This window comes from Amblyraja radiata, chromosome 18 (genome assembly GCF_010909765.2).
Source record: "Amblyraja radiata isolate CabotCenter1 chromosome 18, sAmbRad1.1.pri, whole genome shotgun sequence".
NCBI classification, from domain to species: Eukaryota; Metazoa; Chordata; class Chondrichthyes; order Rajiformes; family Rajidae; genus Amblyraja; species Amblyraja radiata.
Window position 1 is genome coordinate 31,079,787 of NC_045973.1, and position 24,711 is coordinate 31,104,497.

Consider the following 24,711-nt stretch of genomic DNA (forward strand, 5'->3'; position numbering starts at 1 on the left):
AACAGATAGCCCCTTTCCCTGTTCTAATAAGAACAGACGCTCTCTTTTAGCACTCTTTTACCTCTGATAAGAACAGATACTACACTTGATCTTAGCCAAAAGGCCGAGAAGTGAAGAAAGCTAATGGCATGTTGGCAATAGCGAGAGGATTTGAGTATAGGAGCAAGGAGGCCCGACTGCAGTTGTACATGGCCCTGGTGAGACCACACTTGGGGTATTGTGTGCAGTTTTGGTCTCCTAATTTGAGGATGGACATTCTTGCTATTGAGGGAGTGCAGCTTGGGTTCACCAGGTTCATTCTCAGGATGGCGGGACTGTCATGTGACTAAAGAATGGATTGACTGGGCTTATATTCACTGGAATTTAGACAAATGAGAGGGGATCTTATAGAAACATACAATTCTTAAGGGATGGGACAGGCTAAATGCAGGAAAAATGTTCCCCATGTTGGGGGAGCCCGGAACCAGGGGTCAGTTTAAGAATAAGGGATAGGTCATTTAGGACTGAGATGAGGGAAATAAATTTCAGCCAGAGAGTTGTAAATCTGTGGAATTCTCTGCCACTGAAGGCAGTGGAGGCCAATTCACTGGATGTATTCAAGAGAATGTTAGATATAGCTCTTAGGGCGAACGGAATCAAGGGATATGGGGAGAAAGCAGGAACAGGGCAATGATTCTGGATGATCAGCCATGATCATATTGAATGGCAGTTCTGGCTAGAAGTGCTGATTGGCTTACTCCTGCAGCTATTTCTTCTGCATTAAGGCTGTCAGAAAGTAGCAGAAAATGGCATCAAGAATATTCAGTACATTTGGAAGAATAAATAGGACAGAAGAGAGATTTCACTGAAATACATTGAGAATGTGAAACCTATCAACAAATATATTCATTATAAATTGCACTGAAATTTATGTGAAAATTAAGCTAACCTGTAACATTTTTACCCAGCTCATTTAAAATGTGAGAATTATCCCAGGGAAACCATGTTATAAAAACCGTGAAGGAACCTTGTGTGTTAGCCAAATATAGTCCATTGAGGGAGCTGCTGCCTCACAGCTCCAGCGATCCGGGTTCGATGCCGACGCTGTCTGTGCAGAGTTTGTACGTTCTCCCTCAGACTGCATGAGTTTCACCTCGAGTGCTCTGGTTTCCTCCCACATGCCAAAATTACGTAGAGTATAGAACTAGTATATGGCTGATCACTGGTCGGCGCGGATATGGTGGGCTGAAGGGCCTGTTTCCACCCTGTATCACTAAACTAAACATAACAAAACTATGAAGGAAAGGTTAGTGATCTTACTAGATGGCTGGTGAATAGCACAGATGTTGTGGGCTGAAGGGCCTGTTTCTGTACTCTACTAACTCCATGACTCTCTTTAACCCCCTAGACCACTTTTAAACCTTCCAATTTAATTAATATGGGTTTTCTCCAGTTTCCTCCCATATCCCAAAGACATCTGTAGGTTAATTGCCCTTCTGTAAAGTGTCCTTAGCCCCCCTGTCCCACTTAGGAAACCTGAACGGAAACCTCTGGAGACTTTACGCCCCACCCCAGGTTTCCGTGCGGTTCCCGGAGGTTTTTGTCAGTCTCCCTACCTGCTTCCACTACCTGCAACCTCCGGCAACCACCTGCAACCTCCGGGAACCGCACGGAAACCTTGGGTGGGGCGCAAAGTCTCCAGAGGTTTCCGTTCAGGTTTCCTAAGTGGGACAGGGGCATTTTTTTAGTGTGCAGGGAGTGGATGAGAAGGTGGGATAATATAGAACTAGTGTGAACGGGTGATCGATGCAATCATTCTCAAAATTCAACAAAGAGATCTGTGCGAAAACCATTACTGAAAAAAATAAATCACGCTGGCTTTATTTAAAAGTTCTCTTCCCACTAGTCTCAGCTCAAAGTTTAACTTGTGAAGTGTTTATTAACCACAAGAGCCTGTATTTTGTGAAGCCAATATTTAAACTAGGAAAAAGTTCAAAAGGACATCTCTCAGAGTTTAATAATTGTTTAACAAACCTTTCCTTTGACCTTGTATTTGGCTTGCGTTGCCCTTGGATTTACCTGCATGCATTATTGAGAAGTTGGCAAGCGTTAAGTTGTCCGGGCTGGAATGTTAATTTATTTTCAATTCAGGGAGAAAAATCAATGACACTTGAAAGGAAGGTATTCAAATTATTGGCTAGCCACTCAAAGCGGCAGATGAATGAGCTTATGATGAATTCATATGGCAACTAACAAATACAAACTTATTTCACTGAATTTAGTCTAGTTTAGAGATACAGCATGGGAATAGGCCCACTGTGTCCGTGCCTACCAGCACTTACCCATACACTATTTCTATCCTACACACTTTACAATTTACAGGGACAATTTGCAATTTTACCAAAGCCAATTCACCTACTGAGCCTGTACATCTTTGGAATGTGGAAGGAAACCGGAGCACCTGGAAAAAACCCACGGGGTCACAGGGAGGATGTATTAGCTCCAGACAGCAGCCGTAGTCAAGATCAAACCCGAGTCTCTGGCGCTGTAAGGCAGCAACTCTACCGTTGCAAGGTGAAAACGAAGGAATATGAACATCCTCCCACACACTAGTTGTCCTGCTAGTTTCACAGTTCGTATCCATTCGTTATCACCTCTTCCACGACCAACAATGGACCATTGTGGACTCTACCCTTCCTGAGTCATCGGTGCCGGCTCCGATTTGTTCTGAACCTTTTAGTTTTGTTTAGAGATAGAGTGCGGAAACAGGCCTCATGGCCCACCGAGTCCGCACTGGGCAACGATCCCCGCACATAATACTATTCTACACACTAGGGACAATTTACAATTTCATAACAAAGCCAATTAACCTACAAGCCTGCAAGTCTTTGGAGTGTGGGAGGAAACCGGGGCACCCCTGGAAAACCCACACAGGTCACAGGGAGAACATTCAAACTCCATACACCTGTCATCAGGATTGAACCCGGGTCTCCGGCACTGTAAGGCACGACTCTACCTCTGCGCCACCGTACTGATTGTCATACCTCTAGTTTCCTTCTCCCCAGACTCTCTGAAGAAGGGTTTCGGCCCGAAACGTCACCTATTCCTTTCCTCCGGAGATGCTGCCTGACCCACTGAGTTACTCCAGCATTGTGTGTCTGTATTGCACTATGTTCTATGAATCGGTAGAACATGAATCGGTTCTATGAGTTGGTACTAGGATTGGGGTTGATTAAACTGAAGGGTAATGGAGGTATGCGATTTGTAAGGCAGGAAAGATGTGATCCTTACCTGTCCAATTCATATGGTTGAATTCTAACACTTCTGAAACTCATACAAGTAAACAATAAATGCTAGTCTTGCCAACAATGTCTCACTCTATGAATGATTGATAAAAATGCACTAGCATTACAGTATGCACAATTGTGCATTTATCTTTAATGGAACTTTGATTGCACTGTCAAAAACTTTACTAAATCTGCACACTTTATTTCACAGTGCCAGAGACCCAGGTTCAATCCTGACCTCGGATGCTGCTGTCTGTGTGGAGTTTACACGATCTCCCTGTGACCGCGTGGGTTTTCTCTGGGTGCTCCGGTTTCCTCCCACATCACCAAGACGGGCGGCCTTTGTGAATTGCCTCGCTGGATGCAGAAGTGGGATGACATAGAACTAATGATCAGTTTAGCCCTGGTTAGTTTATTATCATATGTAGCGAGGTACAGTGAAAAGCTGTAAAGTGAATTGGTCGGCGTGGACTCAGTGGGCTGAAGACCCTTCAATCAATGCTGTAACCTTCAATCAATCTAAACAACATCAATGGAAATTTCAGTGACATCCAGTGTAACTTAATCCGCAGAAGCTAATTTTAAAGTCAATAGATTTGAAGGAACAGACAGCTCTGGAATGCAGGAGGGCATGCATGGTCTCTCATTTTCAATGGTTTTCAGAGTCAATTACCTAGGCCTGTGATCATCAATATTTTTTCGACCACTGTGAAAGCCACATTAACGACTGAATTAGCTCATTAATGACAGCCCGCAGTACTTTGCTCTCTCTTATATTATCACCTTTAATTTGTCACTCTTTCCCTATCACTACACACTCTCGGCCTTGTTTTATTTTCTCCCTTATTTCCTGCCCGCTTTCATTCTCTGCTTGTTTGGGTTCTCTTCTACCCACTCCTCCCTATCTCTTTCCTTCCCACTCACATTGGCTTTATCTTGTTTCCCTCCATTAACTTTTAGATTAGAGATACAATGGGAACAGGCCCTTCAGCCCCCACCGACCACCTATTTGCACTAATTCTAGTTTATTCCACTCCCTATACACTTGGGGCAATTTACAGAACCCTATGAACCTACAAACCCGCACGTATTTGGGATGTGGGAGGAAACCAGAGTACCTGGAGGAAACCCACGCGGTCACAGGGAGAACGTGCACAAAGGCAGCACCAGAGGCCGTGATCAATCTCATGCCTCTGGTGCTGTGAGGCAGCAGCTGACCGTCGATCACCCCGCACACTAGCACTATCCTACACTAGCACTATCCTACACTAGCACTATCCTACACTAGCACTATCCTACACAATAGGGACAATTTACACTTTTTTACCAAAGCCAATGAACCTACAACTCTTTGGAATGTGGGAGGAAACAGGAGCACCTGGAGAAAACCCACATGGTCACAGGGAGAATGTACAAACTCTGTACAGACAGCACCCGTAGTCAGGATTGAACCTGGGTCTCTGGCGCTGTGAGGCAGCAACTCTACCATTGTGCCACTGCACCACCCTAGTAGAGGAACACTTGCGAGAATGACGAAGATTTTAAAGAATGGGTGAAGTACAACCAAGGAATTGATATCAAGTTAAAACGCGAGACGAAATCATGAGGACATTTTAGAAGCTTCAAGATGATAGAAACTGCCGAGGTTAACAAGGCTACTTCGAGTCAAAGACAGGAAAGTTATTCCGGCGAAGATAAAAACGGCAGAAAAATTAATTACATGATTTTTGCCAGTCACAGTCGAAGACAAAAAACGCTTTAGAAACTGCAAGGAACCAAAGAACCATTCAGAATGCAGAACTTTAAATTAAGATTCAAAAATATGAATAAAATTAAACCTTGATGAATCAGCCAGAGAAATGCTGGGACCTCATACGCTAAAGATATATTCCCAATCTACCCAGAGGTGGCCCTTGCAGTTTTTTTTAAATCAACATTTTCTCTCTAACACTATATTGCTGCACTCTTGTTTGCTTTCTGTGCTTGCACTACCTGATGTACTCACATATGGTTTAATTGTGCAAAGTGTGATTTGCCGAGATAGCACGCAAAATAAAGTTCTTCACTGTACCTTCATATGGGTGACAAAAATAAATGGATACTTACAGCACTCAGAACAATCTTACTTTAGTTTAGTTTATTGTCACGTGGACCGAGGTACAATGAAAAACGTTTCTGTTGCGCGATATTCAGTCAGTGGACCAGGGCCTCTGACGCAACTTTACCTCTGCGCCACGGCGCCGCTCGTCAGATACGGTACAAAATAACATTTAACACCCAAACGTTTTAAACATTTTTTTTAATTTCCAATATATAGTGGATCACATTGGAGCAATGAAAATAAACAATAAAATGGTTTAAAAAAAAAATTCTAATCCCCTCCCCCCCTCCAAAAACATTATTACATATGCATCAACAGTCACTATTCCCTCATCCAAGAGCTGGCTAGTCAGCCGGTAACCTGGAGATTACACATTGAGAGACATTATTTTATCAAGAATAAAATGGGAAGACAGGGCTACACTTACATCACACTTGGGAGTTAGATCACAAATCTTGAATTTAGGGAGATAAAAAAACCTCACTCCACCACAAACAGTTGGCACAAATTCTTCCCCACCCCACCCCCACCCAACCCATTCACAATTTTATGCCATGTCCCCCCCCCCCTTCCCCTCCCTTCACAAACGTGGGGGTCACCGCTGTATGGAACTCGCAGTCTGAATTAGTTTGAGCTCTCTTGTTAAAAAGCTTTAAATGATCAAAGAGTTAAGATAGAAAAGGAAGGAAGGTTTGATGGTCAGTGTCAGCTCCTCCCTGACATGATTCCATAAAAGTTCACGGTTACTCCCATCGGCTGTAGAAACGCCGCGGCTTTAGGTCAGAGTCTCGCCCTTCGTCACCTGTGGAACAAGTCAACAAACGCGCATCGTTAAAACGGCCAACGTTATATCGTGATCACTACCTGTAACTGGATTAGCGTCCTCCCAATGGCTCTCTCTCTCTCTCTCTCTCTCTCTCTCTATCTCAACAATGGATTGGAAAGGTTTAGAAGGATATGGACCAAAGGCAGGTGGGACTAGTGTCGATCTTGGTCGGCGTGGGCTAGTTGGGCTGAAGTCGATGGACTTTACACAGAAATGCCACGAAGAACAATCTTCTAATCTTGAAGATTAGACTAATCTTCTGGAATTTTTTGAGGATGTGACAAGTAAAATGGATGAAGGGGTGCCAGTGGATGTAATGTATCTAGACTTTCAGAAAGCCTTTGATAAGGTGCAGCACGTGAGACTGGTGACTAAAATGAGAGCACATGGTATTGGGGGTAGGGTGTTGACATGGATAGAAAATTGGTTGGCAGACAGGAAGCAAAGAGTAGGAGTAAACAGGTCCTTTTCAGAATGGCAGGCAGTGGCGAGTGGAGTGCTCGGTGTTGAGACTGCAACTGTTTACCAATATATTAATGATTTGGAAGAGGGAATTAGGAGCAACACTAGCAAGTTTGCGGATGACACAAAGTTGGGTGGCAGTGTGAACTGTGAAGAGGATGTTAGGAGGTTGCAGGGTGACCTGGACAGGTTGAGTGAGTGGGCAGATGCGTGGCAGATGCAGTATAATATAGATAAATGTGAGGTTATCCACTTTGGCGGCAAAAACAAGGGGGCAGATTATTATCTCAATGGGGTTAGGTTAGGTAAGGGGGAGGTACAGCGAGACCTGGGTGTCCTTGTACATCAGTCACTGAAAGTTGGCGTGCAGGTACAGCAGGCAGTGAAGAAAGCTAATGGAATGTTGGCCTTCATAACAAGGGGATTTCAGTATAGGAGTAAAGAGGTTCTTCTGCAGTTGTATAGGGCTCTGGTGAGACCACATCTGGAGTATTATGTCCAGTTTTGGTCTCCTAATTTGAGGAAGGACATCCTTGTGATTGAGGCAGTGCAGTTTAGGTTCACGAGATTGATCCCTGGGATGGCGGGACTGTCATATGAGGAAAGATTGAAAAGACTAGGCTTGTATTCACTGGAGTTTAGAAGAATGAGGGGGGATCTTATAGAAACATATAATATTATAAAAGGACTGGACAAGCTAGATGCAGGAAAAATGTTCCCAATGTTAGGCGCGTCCAGAACCAGGGGCCACAGTCTTAGAAAAAGGGGAAGCCATTCAAGACTGAGGTGAGAAAAAATATTTTCACCCAGAGCGTTGTGAATTTGCGGAATTCCCTGCCACAGAGGGCAGTGGAGGCCAAGTCACTGGATGGATTTAAGAGAGAGTTAGATAGAGCTCTAGGGGTTAGTGGAATCGAGGGATATGGGGAGAAGGCAGGCACGGGTTATTGATTGGGGACGATCAGCCATGATCACAATGAATGGTGGTGCTGCTCCTGCACCTATTTTCTATGTTTCTATTCCAATAGGTAGAAGCTGCACAGGCAGAATTAACACCTGCGCATTTCTAAGTTGAGAATATACCACGTCACATTATCTTATGCAAAACGATGGACTGGTAAAATTAATTAATACTTTCAATACAACATGCAATCAACAGGACTGTAACCCAAAGTGGTTAGTCCTTAGCATTTTCTTAACTAATAATTGATAATTTGGCCACTTTCCCTCCAATTCTCTCATGATCAAGGGCTAATTTCTTTCCAGCTATTAAGGGAGATGTGGTCGGGTAATTACTATCAGCGACGCTGGATGGAATGTGTTCGCTTCTGGGATTTAATGCAAACCAGGGGTTTAAATGATGGTTGTGAAGCAAGGTTGGTTGTTAATAGCAGGTAAGGACTTGCAGCATTTAACCATCCCAGAGAGCAAAGGGTTAAGCCTCTGTCCCACGATGCATGTTTACCCAAGAGCTCTCCCGAGTTAAAAAAAAAATCATACTCGTGGTACCTCATCACGAGTATTTTTTTACTCTAGGAAATTTTTCACACTGTTGAAAAAACTTCACGAGTTGCCGCGTTTCCCGGTTACCTGCCGTTAAGCATTACGAGCCGCTACGAGACGTCCATGAGCTCCGACGTACATTCTACGTACTTACCACGAGTTAGATTTTTGTTTTTTAAACTCGGGAGAGCTCATGGGTAAACTCGCATCGTGGGACAGGGCCTTTACACCGACACTGGAAATGGCAAATTCCTCATGATGTGGGGGCTGTGTATTAGTGAGGGTCAGATTAAGACATATTGCTGGGGACAAGGACTGTGTGTTACCTGAACTGTTTGATGCAGGTACAGACACCTTTCTGTCACAGGGAAGAGGAGGCATTGCTTTCCTAGAAATGATCAGTGTCATTATTTTCCCTAACTCAGACCTATCATGTATTAAGAAATGCAAATTGAATAAGTTTTGTAGTCACTTTTACTTTCCTGCAAATTTTGCAAGAGGAAGTTTTTAATGTGCATCTCAGATTGGTCTTGGCAGTGATGTGTGAATTCTGCAAGGACATATTTCCATTAGGAAAACCGGCACAACATGGAGTGTAGATCTAAAAAATCAGGCAGCATCTCTGGAGATACTCCTGCTTTTTGTGTCTATCTTTGGTTTAAACCAACATCTGCAGTTCCTTCCTACACATAACATGGAGGGTGGTGGATGTATGGAATGCACTACTGGTGGAGGTATTTGAGGCAGGGACTATCGCAACATTTACGCAGCAATTAGACAGGTACATGGATTTAGAGGGTTATGGGCCACACGCAGGCAAGTAGGACTAGAGCAGTTAAGACATGTTGGTCGGTGTGGGCAAGTGGGGCTGAAGGGCCTGTTTCAATACTGTATGACTCTATGGAGGCTCCCTGTACTGAATATATCTCCAAAAATGTCACTTTTCTCATTGGTGTCAAAAATAAGAGGAAAAAATAATGGAGTAATACAGGGGGAAAACATATACAAGTTATTTGAAAAATAATATCTCCCTTAAAAATGCATTGTCCAAGGTCCTTAACATCTACAGGAGTGTCGTGCAGCATCTGTAGTGGCGGAATGAGAATGTCAACGTTAACCATGCTGATGCAAAGTTTCGACCTAAAATGTTGACAATTCAATTCTCCCTCCACAGAGGCGGCACGATCTGCTGGGTTCCTCCATCACAGAGTTTAATGCGCCAATGATGATATTTTGGTGTGGTTGGCCAAAAAAAAAGAGTTGACATGTATGTTTTGATGATGATGATGATGATGGATTGACACATGGTCACGGGAAGAACGTGCAAACTCCTGTCACCAGCACCACGACAGCACCCGTCATCATGATCAAACCCGGGTCTCTGGCACTGTAAAGCAGCAACTCTACCGCTGCGCCACTGTGTGCGGCCTCAGTTTAATTTGCTCTTGTATTCAAGTATGATCGTGCCAGTGGACAGTAAGATTTTTAACAAAACTGGACGCGGAAAAGGAATTTCACTGTACCTAGGTACATGTGACAACAAGTAACATTGAACGCATGTCAGCTGCTTTGTACAGATCTTCTTCTTCTTGCGTAAGGCGTGCACAGCCTAAAGTTGTAGGACAACTTGTTCTATTTGATCTTAAGAGTGAGGAACATCACACAGCTCGCGGTGAGCTATGTGCGGCAGGAGGTCTCGGCGAGCCAAGGCATTACTGACGGCAGGCCTGGTTCACCAGCCGCAGAACCAGGACAGGGAAGTCGCCGAGCCCGGCCCCTGCTCCCACCGAAGACCAGGAACCGGAGAGGAGGTGGAGGTGGAGGTGGAGGGGGTCAGCGATGGCAGCAGACGCCGGACAAGGGACGGCGGGAAGAACCATGGGTCTTACCTTCCGCGCCTTCAAGCTTGGCTGCGGGAGGGGCCACAAAGGTTGAAGATGGCCGAGCGAGGAGAGGGACGATGGTTCGCAGGACGACTGGATGGAGGTGTCGGCTGCAACCTGCCGACTCTTGCATATAGACTCAGTGGGCAGCTTCTGTGCATTGTGAGCTCACTGGGTATTGTAATATGCATGGCAATAATCTCACTAATCTGTATGCAAAAAAAACATCTCACTGCACCTTGGTACACATGATAATAAAGAAGCCATTGAACCATTGTTTTGTCTCAAATAAACCTTCTGCCAGACAACCAGACCCCTCTTACCCTGGCTTCAATGTATTCAATCCTTCGTTCTAGAGCCGTCAGCTTTTCGTTCAGTGTGGCTAGCCGTGAGCGGCAAGACATATCTGCAAAAGATAAAAATACTGCAAATCACTTTACCGTTCTGTGACATGCACAAGGTTTTTCCTTTGTAGACTCTAGGCTGCAAATTAACATCAAGAATACTCCCACATTCTTTTAACACAGTGTGCTGGAGCAACTCAGCAGGTAAGGCATCTCCTCTGGTGGACATGGATTGGTGACGTTTCAGGTGGGGATGCTTCTTCAGACTGTAGAAGGCTCCCGACTCGAAACGTCATCATCCATTCCCTCCACAGATGCTTATGTGTAGGAAGGAACTGCTGATGCTGGTTTAAACCGAAAATAGACACAAAAGGCTGGAGTAACTCAGCGGGACAGGCAGCATCTCTCGAGAGATGGAATGGGTGACGTTTCGGGGCGAGACCCTTCTTCAGAAGACCCGAAACGTCACCCATTCCTTCTCTCCAGTGATGCTGCCTGTCCCGCTGAGTTACTCCAGTTTTTAATGTCTATCTTCCCTCCAGTGTTACTCCAGCAAATTGTGTTTTGCTCAAGATCCCAACATAGGTCGTTGCTTTAGTGATACAGCACAGAAACAGACCCTTCAGCCCATCGAGTCCACTTCAATCATCAATCACCCATTCACACTAGTTCGATGTTACCCCAATTTCTCATCCACACCCCCGACAAACAAGGGGCAAATTCACGAAGGGCCAAATAACCTTTTATGTTCACTCGGGATGGCAGATGGGATCTGGGTTAAATATCCCTTTAGAGAGGTAGCTCTTTCTATGGTTAAAAGAATAGAACTGCAGGTTTTCGTGCCACACGGCAATTTTTAAATCCACATGTCAAGAGCTGTAGCAGCATGGTATTTCGATCACATTAAAAAAAACAGTAGCTCCAGGCCGTTGAATGTGGAATGTTACTTATTTGAACACAAAAGCGATTTTTATTGAGAGACAGCACCTTCGGCCCAACAACGTTCACAATGCATTCTCCGTGACCACATGGGTTTACAACGGTTTCCTCCCACATCCCAAAGACCGTGCGGGTCTGTAGGCTAATTGCCCCTCTGTAAGTTACTCCGAGTGCGTGGGGAGTGGATGAGGAATAGATGAGTGGGGAGATGTTTTCAAGAGGGAGTTAGATTTAGCTCTTCGGGCTAAAGGAATCAAGGGATATGGGGAAAAAGCAGGAATGGGGTACTAATTTTAGATGATCAGCCATGATCATATTGAATGGCGGTGGTGCTGGCTCAAAGGGACGAATGACCTACTCCTGCACCTATTTTTCTGTTTCTATGTCTGTTTTCTCTGTTTCTTTGAAAGTGGAATAACATAGAACTAGTGCGGATGGGTGATCGATGGACGGCATGAACTAGGTGGGCCGAAGGGCCTGTTTCCATGCTGTATCATTCGATCAATCACACACAGCACAACTCCATCTACCAAGTTGATGAATATGGTTAGAAAGCATAATTTTAAACCAAAAGTGGCACAGTGGTAGAGCTGCTGCCTCACAGCGCCAGAGACCTGGATTTGATCCTGACTATGGGCTCTGTCTGCACGGAGATTGTACGTTTTTCCTGTGACCGTGTGGGTTATCTCGCGGTCACGCCAAAGACGTACAGGTTTGCAGGTTCATTGGTTTCCGTAAATTGGTCCCAGAGTGTAAACCTCGTGTACGGGCGATCACTGATGGCGCGGATTCAGTAGGCCAAAGGGCCTGTTTCCACGCTGTATCTCTACCCTAAACGGCATGCCTGCCTTTATCCCCAAGAGAATTTAGCACAATTCTACCACACTGCCCAGTTAGTATATGAACCAACAACTTTAACAACAAAATGGAAATTAAATAAAGGATAGGTTCATAATCCGATGCAAAATACAAAGTGCTGGAAATAGACAGACAATGGTTCATCTATCCTTTTTGAGAGTCTTCTTCAGACTGATTGGAGGGGTGGGAGTGGGATGGAGGTAGGGGGAGCATGTTGGAAAAGCGAGATGGGGACAGGACAAAGCCTAGCAAATGCTGCACAAAGTGTTGGGGTAACTCAGCAGGTCAGGCAGCATCCCTGGAGAACTTGGATAGGTGACGTTTCCAGTCGGGACCCTTCTTCAGACTGCTAGCAAGTGATAGGTAGATGCAGGGGGTTGATTGGCAAATGAGTGGAGTAAGTGACAAAGGCTGGAGGTGAAAAGGAGGCAAAAGGGTGCCAGATAAGGAGAGGACAGGTAAAATGTAACACTGGAGGGAGGGGTGTAGGTGGAAGGGGACAGGGGAGGGGAAAGAGGAGGGATAAAAAGGCAATGGGTGGCTTGGGGATGAGACATGAACATACAAAGGAGAATGGAACATGAGGACTGGATTGGAGGTGGTGGGAGAAAAGGGAGTTCTTTAGACAAGGAGTACACCAATGAATTCAGATTTTTTTTGGCCTCGTTTTGGAAGGGACTGATTGCCTGCAGCTACGGTTTATTTTTGGGTCAGATTTGTCAGCATTGCAATCACTTCATCTTGCCTTCTTCACGAAAGCACAAGAGCCACTAACCTTGCCCTTTACGCGGTAATCCTTATTTGTCTTTTAATCATCTGAACCAAACATGCTGTTCAAGGTTTTATCAAAAGCCGATATTGGCAGAAACCCGTGCGCAGCCAATTCTCACCCATCTGTCTACGCAATCGAGCCTCCCCTGTCAGAGCTACGTCCATCACCACTTCCAGACCCCTACAATCCCCAGTTCTAGCCTCTCACCCTGTAATGACTTTTAAAAGTCATCATTCCGATTCCAGCCATCTAATCCTTCCCCGCGTCCCCCACCCCACTCCACCGAGTTCCCTTTTTAAACCTCTTACTCTTTCTTAGTCATAGAGTCATACAGCGTGGAAACGGGCCCTTTGGCCCAACTTGCCCACACCGACCAACATGTCCCATCTACACCAGTCCCACCTGATGCCGTTCGGCACATATCCCTCCAAACCTATAATGTACCTATCTAAATGTTTCTTAAACATTGTGATATCACCTGTCTCAACTACCTCCTCTGGCAGCTTGCTCCATATACCTAACATCCTTTTTGTAAAAAGGCTGCCCCGCAGGTTCTTATTAAATCTTTCCCCCCTCACCTTAAACCTCTGAACTCTGGGTTAAAGAATCTGTGGACTTACCCAATCTATTCCTCTCATGATCTTGTACACCTCTATAAGATCACCCCTCATCCTCCGGCACTCCAATGAATAAAGTCCTCGTCTGCCCAAACTCTCCCTATAGCACAGGCTCTCGAGTCCTGGCAACATCCTCGTAAATTGTCTCTGCATCCTTTCCTGCTTAACAAGATCTTTCTTACAACAGGGTGACCAAAACTGAAAACACTACTGTAAATGTGGTCTCACCAATGTCTTGTACAATGGTATCACGACCTCCCATCTTATATACTCTGGCTGACATCTTCTCCAAGACACGTTAATATTTATCTTCTGGCTTAATCGCCTGTTTACGCATCTCTCCATGTAAACACAAAATGTGGAAAGAAGGAACTGCAGATGCTGGTTTACCAAGGAAAGACAAAGTGCTGGAGTAATTTAGTGGGTAAGTCAGTATCTCTGGAAAACATGGATAGGTGACGATTCGGGTCAGGACCCTTCTCTGGATCAATTGAATTGGGGGGAGAAAGCTGGAAGAGAGGGGTTGTGTGCACAAGAGTGATGGTTGGATACAGGCAAGGAAGGGTGGGGTAGGGTTATGGGCGGATGGGTGGAGCAAGTGAGATTACATGGAAATAAGAGGGTGTCAGATCTTGGAGGAGAGGAGTGAAATGTAAAGCCAGAGAGAGGGATATAGATGGAAGGGGGGGGGGGGGGGGGGGGGGGGGGAGATGGGAGAAAATGTGCACGCACAGTGGTGGAGTTCTGGAAAAAGAAGGCAAAATAAAGGGCAGGGGTGATAGGTGGTTACAAGTGGGGGGAGGTATTGGCAGATGTGATAAAGGCCTGAGATGAACACGCTTTGTACGGTGTTATGGGTTATGGGGAGAAGCCAGGAGTATGGGGTTGAGAGGGAAAGATAGATCAGCCATGATTGAATGGTGTAGCCTTGATGGGCTGAATGGCCTTATTCTGCCTCAGATGACAAAATTGTAGAATTCAATCTTCCAGCATTTTCAAGTGTCAATTTTGGTTTGACATGGTCCTTGTACAGTGCGATGTTATCCAAATGGAACTTCATGATGTGAACTTACTTACAAAGCAAAAGATTGCTCACTCCTTGTACTTACAGTATTAGCGCAAGTTGCAAACGTTAGGATTACCAGCAACTCAAAAAAACCACCAAAAAAACACTTTTTCTATTAACCAACCCACCCCCCACACAGAAACTGTGATGAACTGGAAACTTCTGGAAACAGATGTTCTGTGCTGCAATTAATAGCTCAGATGTAGTTCAAGCGAGCAGCACTCCCTCCCTTTGCAGCTGCCAATGTTTAAGGGCTGGACATGTGCAATATGTTTACGACAGGAAACATTAGTTTTCAGCACAAAGACAGGCAGAAATCTGGAATAGTTCTCCCGCCCACATAAAAATGGGTGAAATACTTCTCCGAGCAGTAACTCAGAGGGCTGTGGAGGAGAAGTCAGTGGATATTTTTAAGGCATTGATAGACAAGTTCTTGATTAGAACAGGTGTCAAGGATTATGGGGAGAAGGCAAGAATTGATCCAGAGACACAAATTCCATAAGACTGTCATAGGAGCAGAATTAGGCCACTCGGCCCATCGAGTCTGCTCCGTGATTCAATCATGGCTGATCTATCGTTCCCTCCACCCCATTCTCCTGCCTTCTCTGCATAAACTTTGAATTATGAGTGCTTAAGATGGCACCCAAGGCAGGCGACTCACTGCGTGCTGGTCCCAGAAGTGATTCTGCAATCAATCATTACAATCGCTGCACTCCCTTTATCCTGAGTCTTTATACTGTGGACTGCATGATCGTAAGTCTTTCCGCTGACTGGATAGCACGCAACAAAAAAGCTTTTCACTCTAACTCGGTACACGTAACAATAAACTGAACTAATCAAGAATTTACCGATCTTTGCTTTAAAATTACTCAATGACTTGGCCTCTAACGCTGTCTGCGGTTATAAATTCCACAGATTCACTATCCTCTGGCTAAAGAAAATCTTCTTCATCTCCATTCTAACGGTTCATCCTTCTATTCCGAGACTGTGCCCGCTGGTTCAAGACCCTTCCACTACTGAAAACATCCTCTCCAAATCCACTCTCTCTAGGCCTTTCATTAGTCAGTAAGTTTCAATGAGATCTTCCCTGATCCTTTTAAACTCGAGTTTGATTTCTATCTCCCCGCAACACCGCCAGGGAATTAAATTCAAGTAATTAAATGAATCCAGAATTTTATAAGAGTTAGTCAAAGTAATTTGTCATGCAGTGGTTAAATTAGCTAAAGAACAATTCTGTGACCTGGAGTAATAAGCCAAGGGCCAAAGTTCAAATATTACTATGACAACTGTGGAATTTAAATTCAGCTAACAATCGAGTTGCAAAGGCCAAATTTCTAGTCTCAGTAAAAACACTATTGTGTTCGAGTGATCAGCATACAAATCACTGAACTGTTACAAAAACACACTTGGTTAAGGGAGGACACCTGCTATTCATATCCTGTGTGTGGCCATGTAAGAGTGGTGCACCAAAAGTGATGCACTGTAAATGCCCACTGAACGCCACTCAGTTTAAGGGCAATTAGTGATGAGTGATAAATGTTCACCTTCTCAGCAACATCTGGATGTGGAAAAAAACAAATTACAAAACAAAAAGCAAGTACAGAACTATGGTTTAGTTTAGAAACAAGGAACAGTAGGGTGCTAGTCAACAAAAAAACCATATACAATCTGCTGGAGTAACTCGATGGGTCAGGCAGCGTCTCTGGAGAACATGGATAGGTGCTGAAAGACTCATCCATGCCTTCATCTCCTCCCAACTGGACTATTGCAACTCACTTCTCCTTGGCATCAGCTCCACCTACATCAACCGACTCCAACTGGTCCAGAACGCAGCCGCCCGACTCATCACCCACACCAAATCCTGGCATCACATCACTCCAGTCCTCAAACAACTTCACTGGCTTCCCATCTCCCACCGGATCACCTACAAAATCCTGATCCTCACCTACAAAGCCCTCCACCATCTGGCCCCCCCATATCTCACTGACCTCCTCTCTCCCTACCAACCCTCACGGTCCCTCAGATCGACATCAGCCGGTCTCCTCTCCATCCACAAGTCCAACCTCCGCAGTTTTGGGGACAGAGCCTTCTCCAGGGCAGCTCCCAGGCTCTGGAACTCCCTCCCCCAACTGATCCGCAATTCCGTGTCCCTCACCATCTTCCAGTCCCGCCTCAAGACCCATCTCTTCACCTCTGCCTATCCTTAGCCCCACGTCCCCCTCCCTTTTCATCTGTGCATTAATTGCCTCACATTGTGTTTTGTATTGAATTCTGTCTTTACTTTGTGTACTAGTCATGTCTCTACTATTTATTTCATTCCCCTTACATGTTTTTCCTCTACCTGCTAAATTTTTGTAAGGTCCTTGAGACTCTTGAAAGGCGCCCATAAATAAAATGTATTATTATTATTATTATTATGTCCTTTTCTGTAAACCAGTAGCTGCAGTTCCTTGTTACTGTGTCCCACCCCTACCTCTCTTCCAGCTTTCTCCCCCTTACTACAATCAGTCTGAAGCAGGGTCCTGATCCGAAAAATCACCTATCCACAGTGAGTGACTCCAGCATTGAGTCTTTTTTTAATTAACTGATATAGTGGAGTAAAACATTTTAAAAGCATACCATGTAGTTGGAGCTATTGGGGGTTGATGCTGGCACATGTAACTGGGTCCTGAACTTTCTATCACAACGGCAGCAGACAGTCAGGGTGGGCAGTAGGACATCAAAAACCATAGCCGTGAGCACTGGCTCGCCCCAAGGCTGTGTCCTAAGCCCCCTGCTGTTTAGTCTGCTTACACACGACTGTACTGCTAGACTCAATAACAACTTCATCAACAAGTTCGCCGATGACACAACAGTGGTGGGTCTCATCAGTGACAATGATGAGTCGGCGTACAGGATGGAGGTGGAGCTGCTCACAGGATGGTGCAAATCCCACAACCTCATTCTCAACGTGGGAAAAACTAAGGAGATGGTGGTTGACTTCAGGAGGGCGGGAAAACAACACCATACACCTCTGCACATCGATGGAGCTGATGTGGAAAGGGTCAGCAGCGTGAAGTTCCTAGGACTCCACCTGTCAGATGACCTGATGTCCACAACCAACACCACAGCACTGGTCAAGAGAGCCCAGCAGCGACTACACCCTCTCCGAAGATTACGTAAAGCAGGTCTCCCCACTACACATCTACGAACTTTTTATAGGGGGACAATCGAGAGCACATTAACCAACGGCATCACTTCCTGGTTCGGGAGCTGCAAGGCGTACGAACGGCACCAACTTGACAGGATTGTGAAGACCGCCAGCAGGATTATTGGTGCTCCACTCCCTTTCTTGCTGGACATATACAGGAAGAGATGTATCAACAGAGCCATCTCCATCATCAAAGATCCCTACCACCCATCGCATCACATATTCTCCATCCTGCCATCTGGGAAGAGGTACAGGAGCATTAGCTGCAAAACCAGCAGGATGCTCCTCAGCTTCTTCCCGCAGGCTATAAGACTGTTAAACGGACTTTGCCCCCTGCCAAAGTATCGCGCACCAACCAGGACAGAGCTACTGTCGTGCCGCTGCCGATCGGAACGCCTGTTGATGTTTAGTTGAGAGTAGTGTTAAACTTGTTCATGATATATGTATTTTTATTTCTATTTATTTTTTACTGCACACTGAATGGACACTGGTTTGAGTAACGTTTTTTTGTTTCCTCTGGGTATGTGAGTACTCAGGAAAATAACAATAAAGATATACAATACAATACAATACAAATGTACCAGCAGATGCCAAGCTAGGTTTAGTTTAGTTTAGAGATAGGGCATGGAAACAGGCCCTTCGCACCACCATGCCCATGGTGACCATTGATCTCCCGTTCACACTAGTTCTACGTTATCCCACTTTCTCATCCACTCCCTACATGTTTGGGGCAATTTACTGAAGCCAATTAACCTACAAATAAAAGCGTATTTAAGTTGTGGGAGAAAACTATTCCTACACTTTTGTACTTAAGCATGATTATGCCTATGCATAATAGAGTTTTTACTGGATTTCATTGTACCGAAGTACTGGTATAGTTGGGACATGTTGGTCAGTGTGGGAAAGTTGGGCCGAAGTGCCTGTTCCCGCGTAGTATGACTCCATAACTCCAAGTAGAAGGGGGTGACAGTAAAGTAGCATTGAACCCGGATGAACCAGAGGAAATCCACGCCGTCTCAGGGAGAGGAATTATGTTAAAAATCATCTTGGTTCACTGAGCAATGGCTGCCTCGCCAACAGTCTGTCTGTCCCTTCCTTCTTTGTTGTTTGTTTGTATGTGTTACTTTTTAGTGTTTTTACTGTCCTTTAGCTTGTTTTATGTGGGGGTGCAGGGGAGTTGGGGGAAATCTTTCTAATCTCTTACCTCGACGGAGATGTGATTCTTTTTCGTATCGTATCTCCCTCCGCACTGCGGCCTAACATCGAGGAGCCTTTGCTGGAGACCGACTAGGGCTCCACCGCGGGGGCCTGCGGACTTAACATCACGGAGCTCACGATCCCTGTCGGGGATCGACTTTGGGGCTCCAACTGTGGGAGACTGCAGACTTTAACGTCGCGGAGCTCGTGGTCGCTAGTTAGAGACCGACTTCGGTAAATCCAAGCTGCAGGAGCTTTGACCGCCCCAACCACTTCAGACCTACTACACAGTTCGCTCTCGAGTGCCTCCTCAGTTCAGGGGCAATTAACGATGGATCATATGGCCTTACAGAGCCAGAGACCCGGGTTTGATCCCGACCACAGGTGCTGTCTGTAGGGGATTTGTACGTTCTCCCTGCGACAGCGTGGGTTTTCTCCGGGTGCTCCGGTTTCTTCCTACACTCCAAAGACGTGCGATTTTGTAGGTTAATTAGCTTCTCCAAATCGTCCCTAGTGTGTAGGATAGAACATTGTATGGGTGATCGCTGGTCGGCACGGACTCAGTCGGTTGAAGGGCCTGTTTCCACGCGGTATCTGTAAACTAAACGCTGGAATTCCCAGAGACTCCTTTATACCATGTATGAATACAAAATGGTTGAGGTGGTGAATTGCTGATAAAATGTTGCCAGTTAGCCCTTGGTTTGCTTTATAATGGAGTGACTAGGAATATTTTCCTTTACAACTAAACCTTTGATGCAGTGAATATGCAAATGAGAAGCAAAACCAAGGAGGATTTCAGCTGGAATTGCCAATGTTTACAAAGTTATGCAGTCTTCGAGCAAAGGCATGGCAACAGCCCTGTCTTGGCAATACACCAGAACTGCTACATTTAACTTTCAATTGATTCTCACCAGGAAACACTTACAGGCCCATAACAAGGACAGTGGCTGCTGTCTTGGTATTTAAGTCTGGGAATGAGGACAGAGGTCCCATATTGTGGGAATGGCAACTAACCCAAGGCCTTCCCTGCTGAATTCCAAAACCCTAAGCATTCCCCATGGTGGTACACACACAACTGCGCTAACATTGTAGGGGTGGCTCAGAGGCAGAGACCCAGGTTTGATCCTGCCCACGGGTGCTGTCTGGAGGGATTTTGCACGTTCTCCCTGTGACCACGTGGGTTTTTCCCCGGGTGCTCCGGTTTCCTCCCACATTCCAAAGATGCAGGTTTGTAGGTAAATTGGCTTCTGCAAATTGCCCCATGTGTTCGGGGATCGCTGATGGGCGTGGACTCGGTGGGCCTGTTTCTACACTGTATCCCTCAACTAAACTAAAAACTAAAACCAAACTAATCAGCATGGGGTTGGGAGGTAGAGGAAAAAAAGCTGAACCAAAAACAAAACAGTAGCACATTCAATGAGCCTTCTGTGATCACAAACTACAGAGAACGTACACCACGGAAACAAGTCACTCTGATGTAGAAACAAGGAACTACAGATGCTGGTTTACCAAGGAATGACACAAAACGCTAGAGTAACTCTGTGGGTCAGGCAGCATCTCTGAAGAACATGGATTGGTGCTGCTTCAGGTCGGGACCCTTGTTTAGACTCACAAGATGCCGGTGTAATGTTGGAGTCTGAAGAAGGGTCCTGACCCAAAAAGCTACCTGTTCATTTTCTCCAGAGATGCTGCCTGACCTGCTGTTACTCCAGCACTTTGTGCCTTACCTCGTTATTCTGTTGACTGAATGGATTCTTACACCCCTTCAGATTCCACCCCACTCCTACCTTTTCCCCTTCTAAAATTAGATGTCTTATTTTCATCTCTGGCCTTTGTCCACCCATCTGCCATTCCCCCCCCCCCCCACCATCCCCCCCCCACCCTACCCCCCCCCCCCCCACCCCCCCACCCCCCCCCCCACATATCGCTTGCCTGGCTTTGCCCCACCCCTACCATTCTTCCACCTTTCTGTCCCCCTACTCCAATCAGTCTGAAAAAAGGCCCCAATTGAAAACATCACCTAGAGAACATGGGTTGGTGATGATTCAAGTAGGGACCCTTCTTCAGACACTTGCCGCTCCTTAGTCTGAAGAAAGGGTCCTGACCCGAAACGTCACTGAGCCATGTTCTCCAGAGATGCTACACCTATACACCAGCATCTGCAGTTCCTTGTTTCTACACCAAAACATCACCTATCCATATTCTCCAGTGAAACAAGGAAGTGCAGATGCTGGTTTTCAGAACAGGACATCACATATCCATGTCCTTCAGAAATGCTGCCTGACCCGCCGAGTTACTCCAGCACTTTGTGTTTTTTGCTGAGAAACTTGTTAATGTGCGCAGGTTTGGTTGAGAGGACAGCAAGGTCTGATAAATTAAACTGTATTTATTTTAATGCAGGAAGCCTGATAGGCAAGACTCATGGCATGGTTAGGTACTTGGGACTGGGATTACACAAGCATAATTGTTGCAGAGCTGAGCGAGGGGAGGGCTGGTAGCTCAATGTTCCAGGGAACAGATACTACAGGCATGGTAAAATTGCAGACAGGAGAGGAGGGGAAAGGTGAACTTTTGATTAGAGAGGACAGAGTCACAGAGACACACCACAGAGACAAAAACAGGCCCACGACAGTGCTGACTTGAAGGGCCGAATGGCTTACTCCTGCACCTATTGTTTATTGTCAATTGATGACCAACATGCCCCAGCTACACTATTCCCACCTGCCCGCGTTTGGCCCATATCTCTCTAAACCTGTCGCATCTATGTACCTGTCCAAATGTTCATCACAGCAGTTCTCAGGAGGATATTCTTGTGGGATTGTAGAGTGAAGTTATATGGTGCAACAGAAATAAAAAAGAGGATGCTCACATTGATGGGGTTGTATTATAGGCAGCAAGAACAGAGTGGATGTTGAGAGGATGCTGCCAGTAGTGGGAGAGTCTTGGACCAGAGGCCACAGCCCCAGAAAATAGGACGTACCTTTAGGAAGGAGATCAGGATGAATTTCTTTAGCCAGAGGTTGGCGAATCTGTGCAATTAATTTCCATAGACAGCTGTGGAGGCCGTCATTTGGTATTTTTAGAGCGTAGATTGATGTTCTTGGTTAGTAAGAGCGTCAGTTTTGGGGAGAAGGCAGGAGAATGAGGTTGAGAGGGAAAAGTAGATCAGCCATGATCGAATGGTGGAGCAGATTCGATGGGCCGAAAGGCCTAATTATGCTCCATTTCTTCTGGTCATAATTAGAGAAGCAAATGTGTGGGGAGATTGCAGATGATAGCTGTAAGAATAACAGTGTTGTAATAGTAGATCATTTTTAATTTGCTCACATTGACTGGGAATCGCACAGTGCAAGGATCGGAGGGGATGGAATTTCTTAAGCGAGTCCAGGAATGTTTTCTTACACAATGTATATTGAGCCCTGCTAGAGAGGGCACAATGAGATGACAAGAACCGCACACAATATTCAGAATGTGACCTAACAACTTTCCCTTCATTCTCACCTCCATCCATTCCCATCAAGTCCCCCGGATTCTATCACTTACCTTACTAGTAACAATTTACAGTGGTCAATTAGCCTGCACATCTTTGGGATGCGGGAGGAAACCAGAGCATCAGGAGGAAACCAACGCAGTCACAGGAAGAACATGCAAACACCACACAGACATCACCCTAGATCAGGATGAAACCCGCGTCTCTGGCGCCGTGAGGCAGCAACTCTACCAGTTGCACCACTGTGCCACCATACCATGAACAAACCTCACAACACTTGTAATATTTTAGTATGTAACACCACATAGGCAACCACTGGTGTTAAGACCTCTTAGAAACCACCACACTGTTGACAATCAGACTTGAAGAATAGCTACCTAGCCTTTGTAAGGTAAGTGGCACCTACTAAAGAGGGGGAAAAAAATCAACAGCTGTTTCAGAGAACAACACCCAAAAATACATGTGTCAGAAGGAAGAAGGGTCTCGACCCAAAACGTAACATACCCCTTTTCTCCAGAAGCTGCCTGACCCGCTTACTCCAACTTTTTGTGTCCACCCAAAAATACATGGTGTAGAAACAAGGAACTGCAGATGCCAGTTTGTCAAGAAAAGACACAGAATGCTAGAGTAACTCAACGGGTCAGGCAGCATCTCTGGAGAAGGGATATCCCAGTCTGAAGAAGGGTCCCGACCCGAACCGTCACCTCTCCATGTTCTCCAGAGATGTTGACGGACCTGCTGAGTTACTCCAGCATTTTGTGTCTTTGCTACCCAGAAATACTCGTTCCTCTTGCTGCCATTCAGTTATGTCATTAGTATCTCTTTTCATCAACGGCTGCGAATTAAAAGCAATATTTTTTTCTGTCAAGGTAAATGCAGACACAAGTAAACATCCAACATTAACGGAACCAGGCCACAAGCCCCGGACTGGCTTACAGGCATACGCTGAAGTGCGAGTGAATGGGAAAAGGAAGTTCTCCTCTTTACGCCCCAACTGGTTAATCGCGACTCAATGCCGCCGCTTACCAAATGAATTGAGGAAATCGGCGATCTTCTTGATACTGCTGGTGATAACCTCAATGTACTCCCTGTTAGCCCAGTCCTGGTGGATTTCCCTCTGCACCGGATCGCCCTGCCCCGCCATGTCTCAACTACAAGCCGAGGTGAACCGAGCCCACCTGTGTCCACGGCACCGATTGGCTTCGAGCCGTCCGTTTCAGGGCGTTTAACAGTCTGATTGGCCCCATCTAACACGGAAAGAGGGATTGAGCAAAGATTATTGGCTAGGAAGGCAGCGGATGAGACGAACGTTGTCATTGATTGAAGCCAGTACAAGCAAAGGTCCTATAGCAAACGCTATATCTTTGGTACAAGTGCTCGGACTTGGGCGAGGAAAATATTTGGTCTGAAAAAGGCTCTCGACTCGAAACGTCACCTATTCCTTTTCTCCAGAAATGCTGTCTGATCCACCGAGTTACTCCTGTATTTTGTATCGATCTTCGGTATAAACCAGCATCTGCAGTTCCTTCCTGCACTAAAATATTTGGTTGATTGACTGATAAACATCGAACGGAACAGCAGGGGAACGGGCCCTTCGGCCCATAATAATAATAATAATTTCGCAATCGGTTGCATTAAACAAGAAAATAATTAGGTTAGCGAGATTAAAGTAATTATTGTAGGCGAGAACAATGCAATTGGTTATGATGAAGCTGGCAACTAACTGCAAATGCGGGTTTATATATAAAAAAACAAAAAATACATTGCGTGATATGTAGAATCAGAGTAATGCAGCATGGAAACAGGCCCTTCGGCCTAACTTGCCCATGCCGTCCAAGATGCCCCATCTACACTAATCCCACCTGCCGGCATTTGGCCCATATCCCTTTAAACCTTTGATATTTATTGCCCAACCCTAATTGTATATAGTCAGCCTCCGACCCGGAACGTCACTTATTCCCTTTCCCCCAGAGATGCCACTTGATCCGCCGAGCTATTCCAGCATTTTATGTTCATCTTTAAGGACAGAACCTTTTTTTTAAATTTCCAAATGTAAACTTTATTCAGAATATAAAAATGTGTATACCAAACAGAAAACTGTGCAAATACTCGTATTACGTTATCAGTATCTAAAGGGTGTAGGCGTCATACTAGAATGGCTGCAATTTCTTCGGAAAGGCGCTCCCACGGAGGGCTG

The 24,711-nt window shown here is 45.5% G+C and overlaps 1 protein-coding gene and 1 pseudogene across 1 annotated transcript; both read right to left on the reverse strand.

Annotated features, from left to right (window-relative positions):
- LOC116983606 lies at window positions 1-115 on the reverse strand (annotated as a pseudogene).
- Window positions 116-5,392: 5,277 nt separating this feature from the next.
- Window positions 5,393-23,738, reverse strand: brk1 (BRICK1 subunit of SCAR/WAVE actin nucleating complex). The gene is made up of 3 exons (XM_033037040.1): window positions 23,541-23,738; window positions 10,365-10,447; window positions 5,393-6,169 (listed from the first exon to the last, which is right to left on the reverse strand). Exons 1-3 carry the CDS (start codon window positions 23,656-23,658, stop codon window positions 6,143-6,145), a joined length of 228 nt encoding a protein of 75 aa, XP_032892931.1. The 5' UTR covers window positions 23,659-23,738; the 3' UTR covers window positions 5,393-6,142.
- Between the last annotated feature and the right edge of the window lie 973 nt (window positions 23,739-24,711).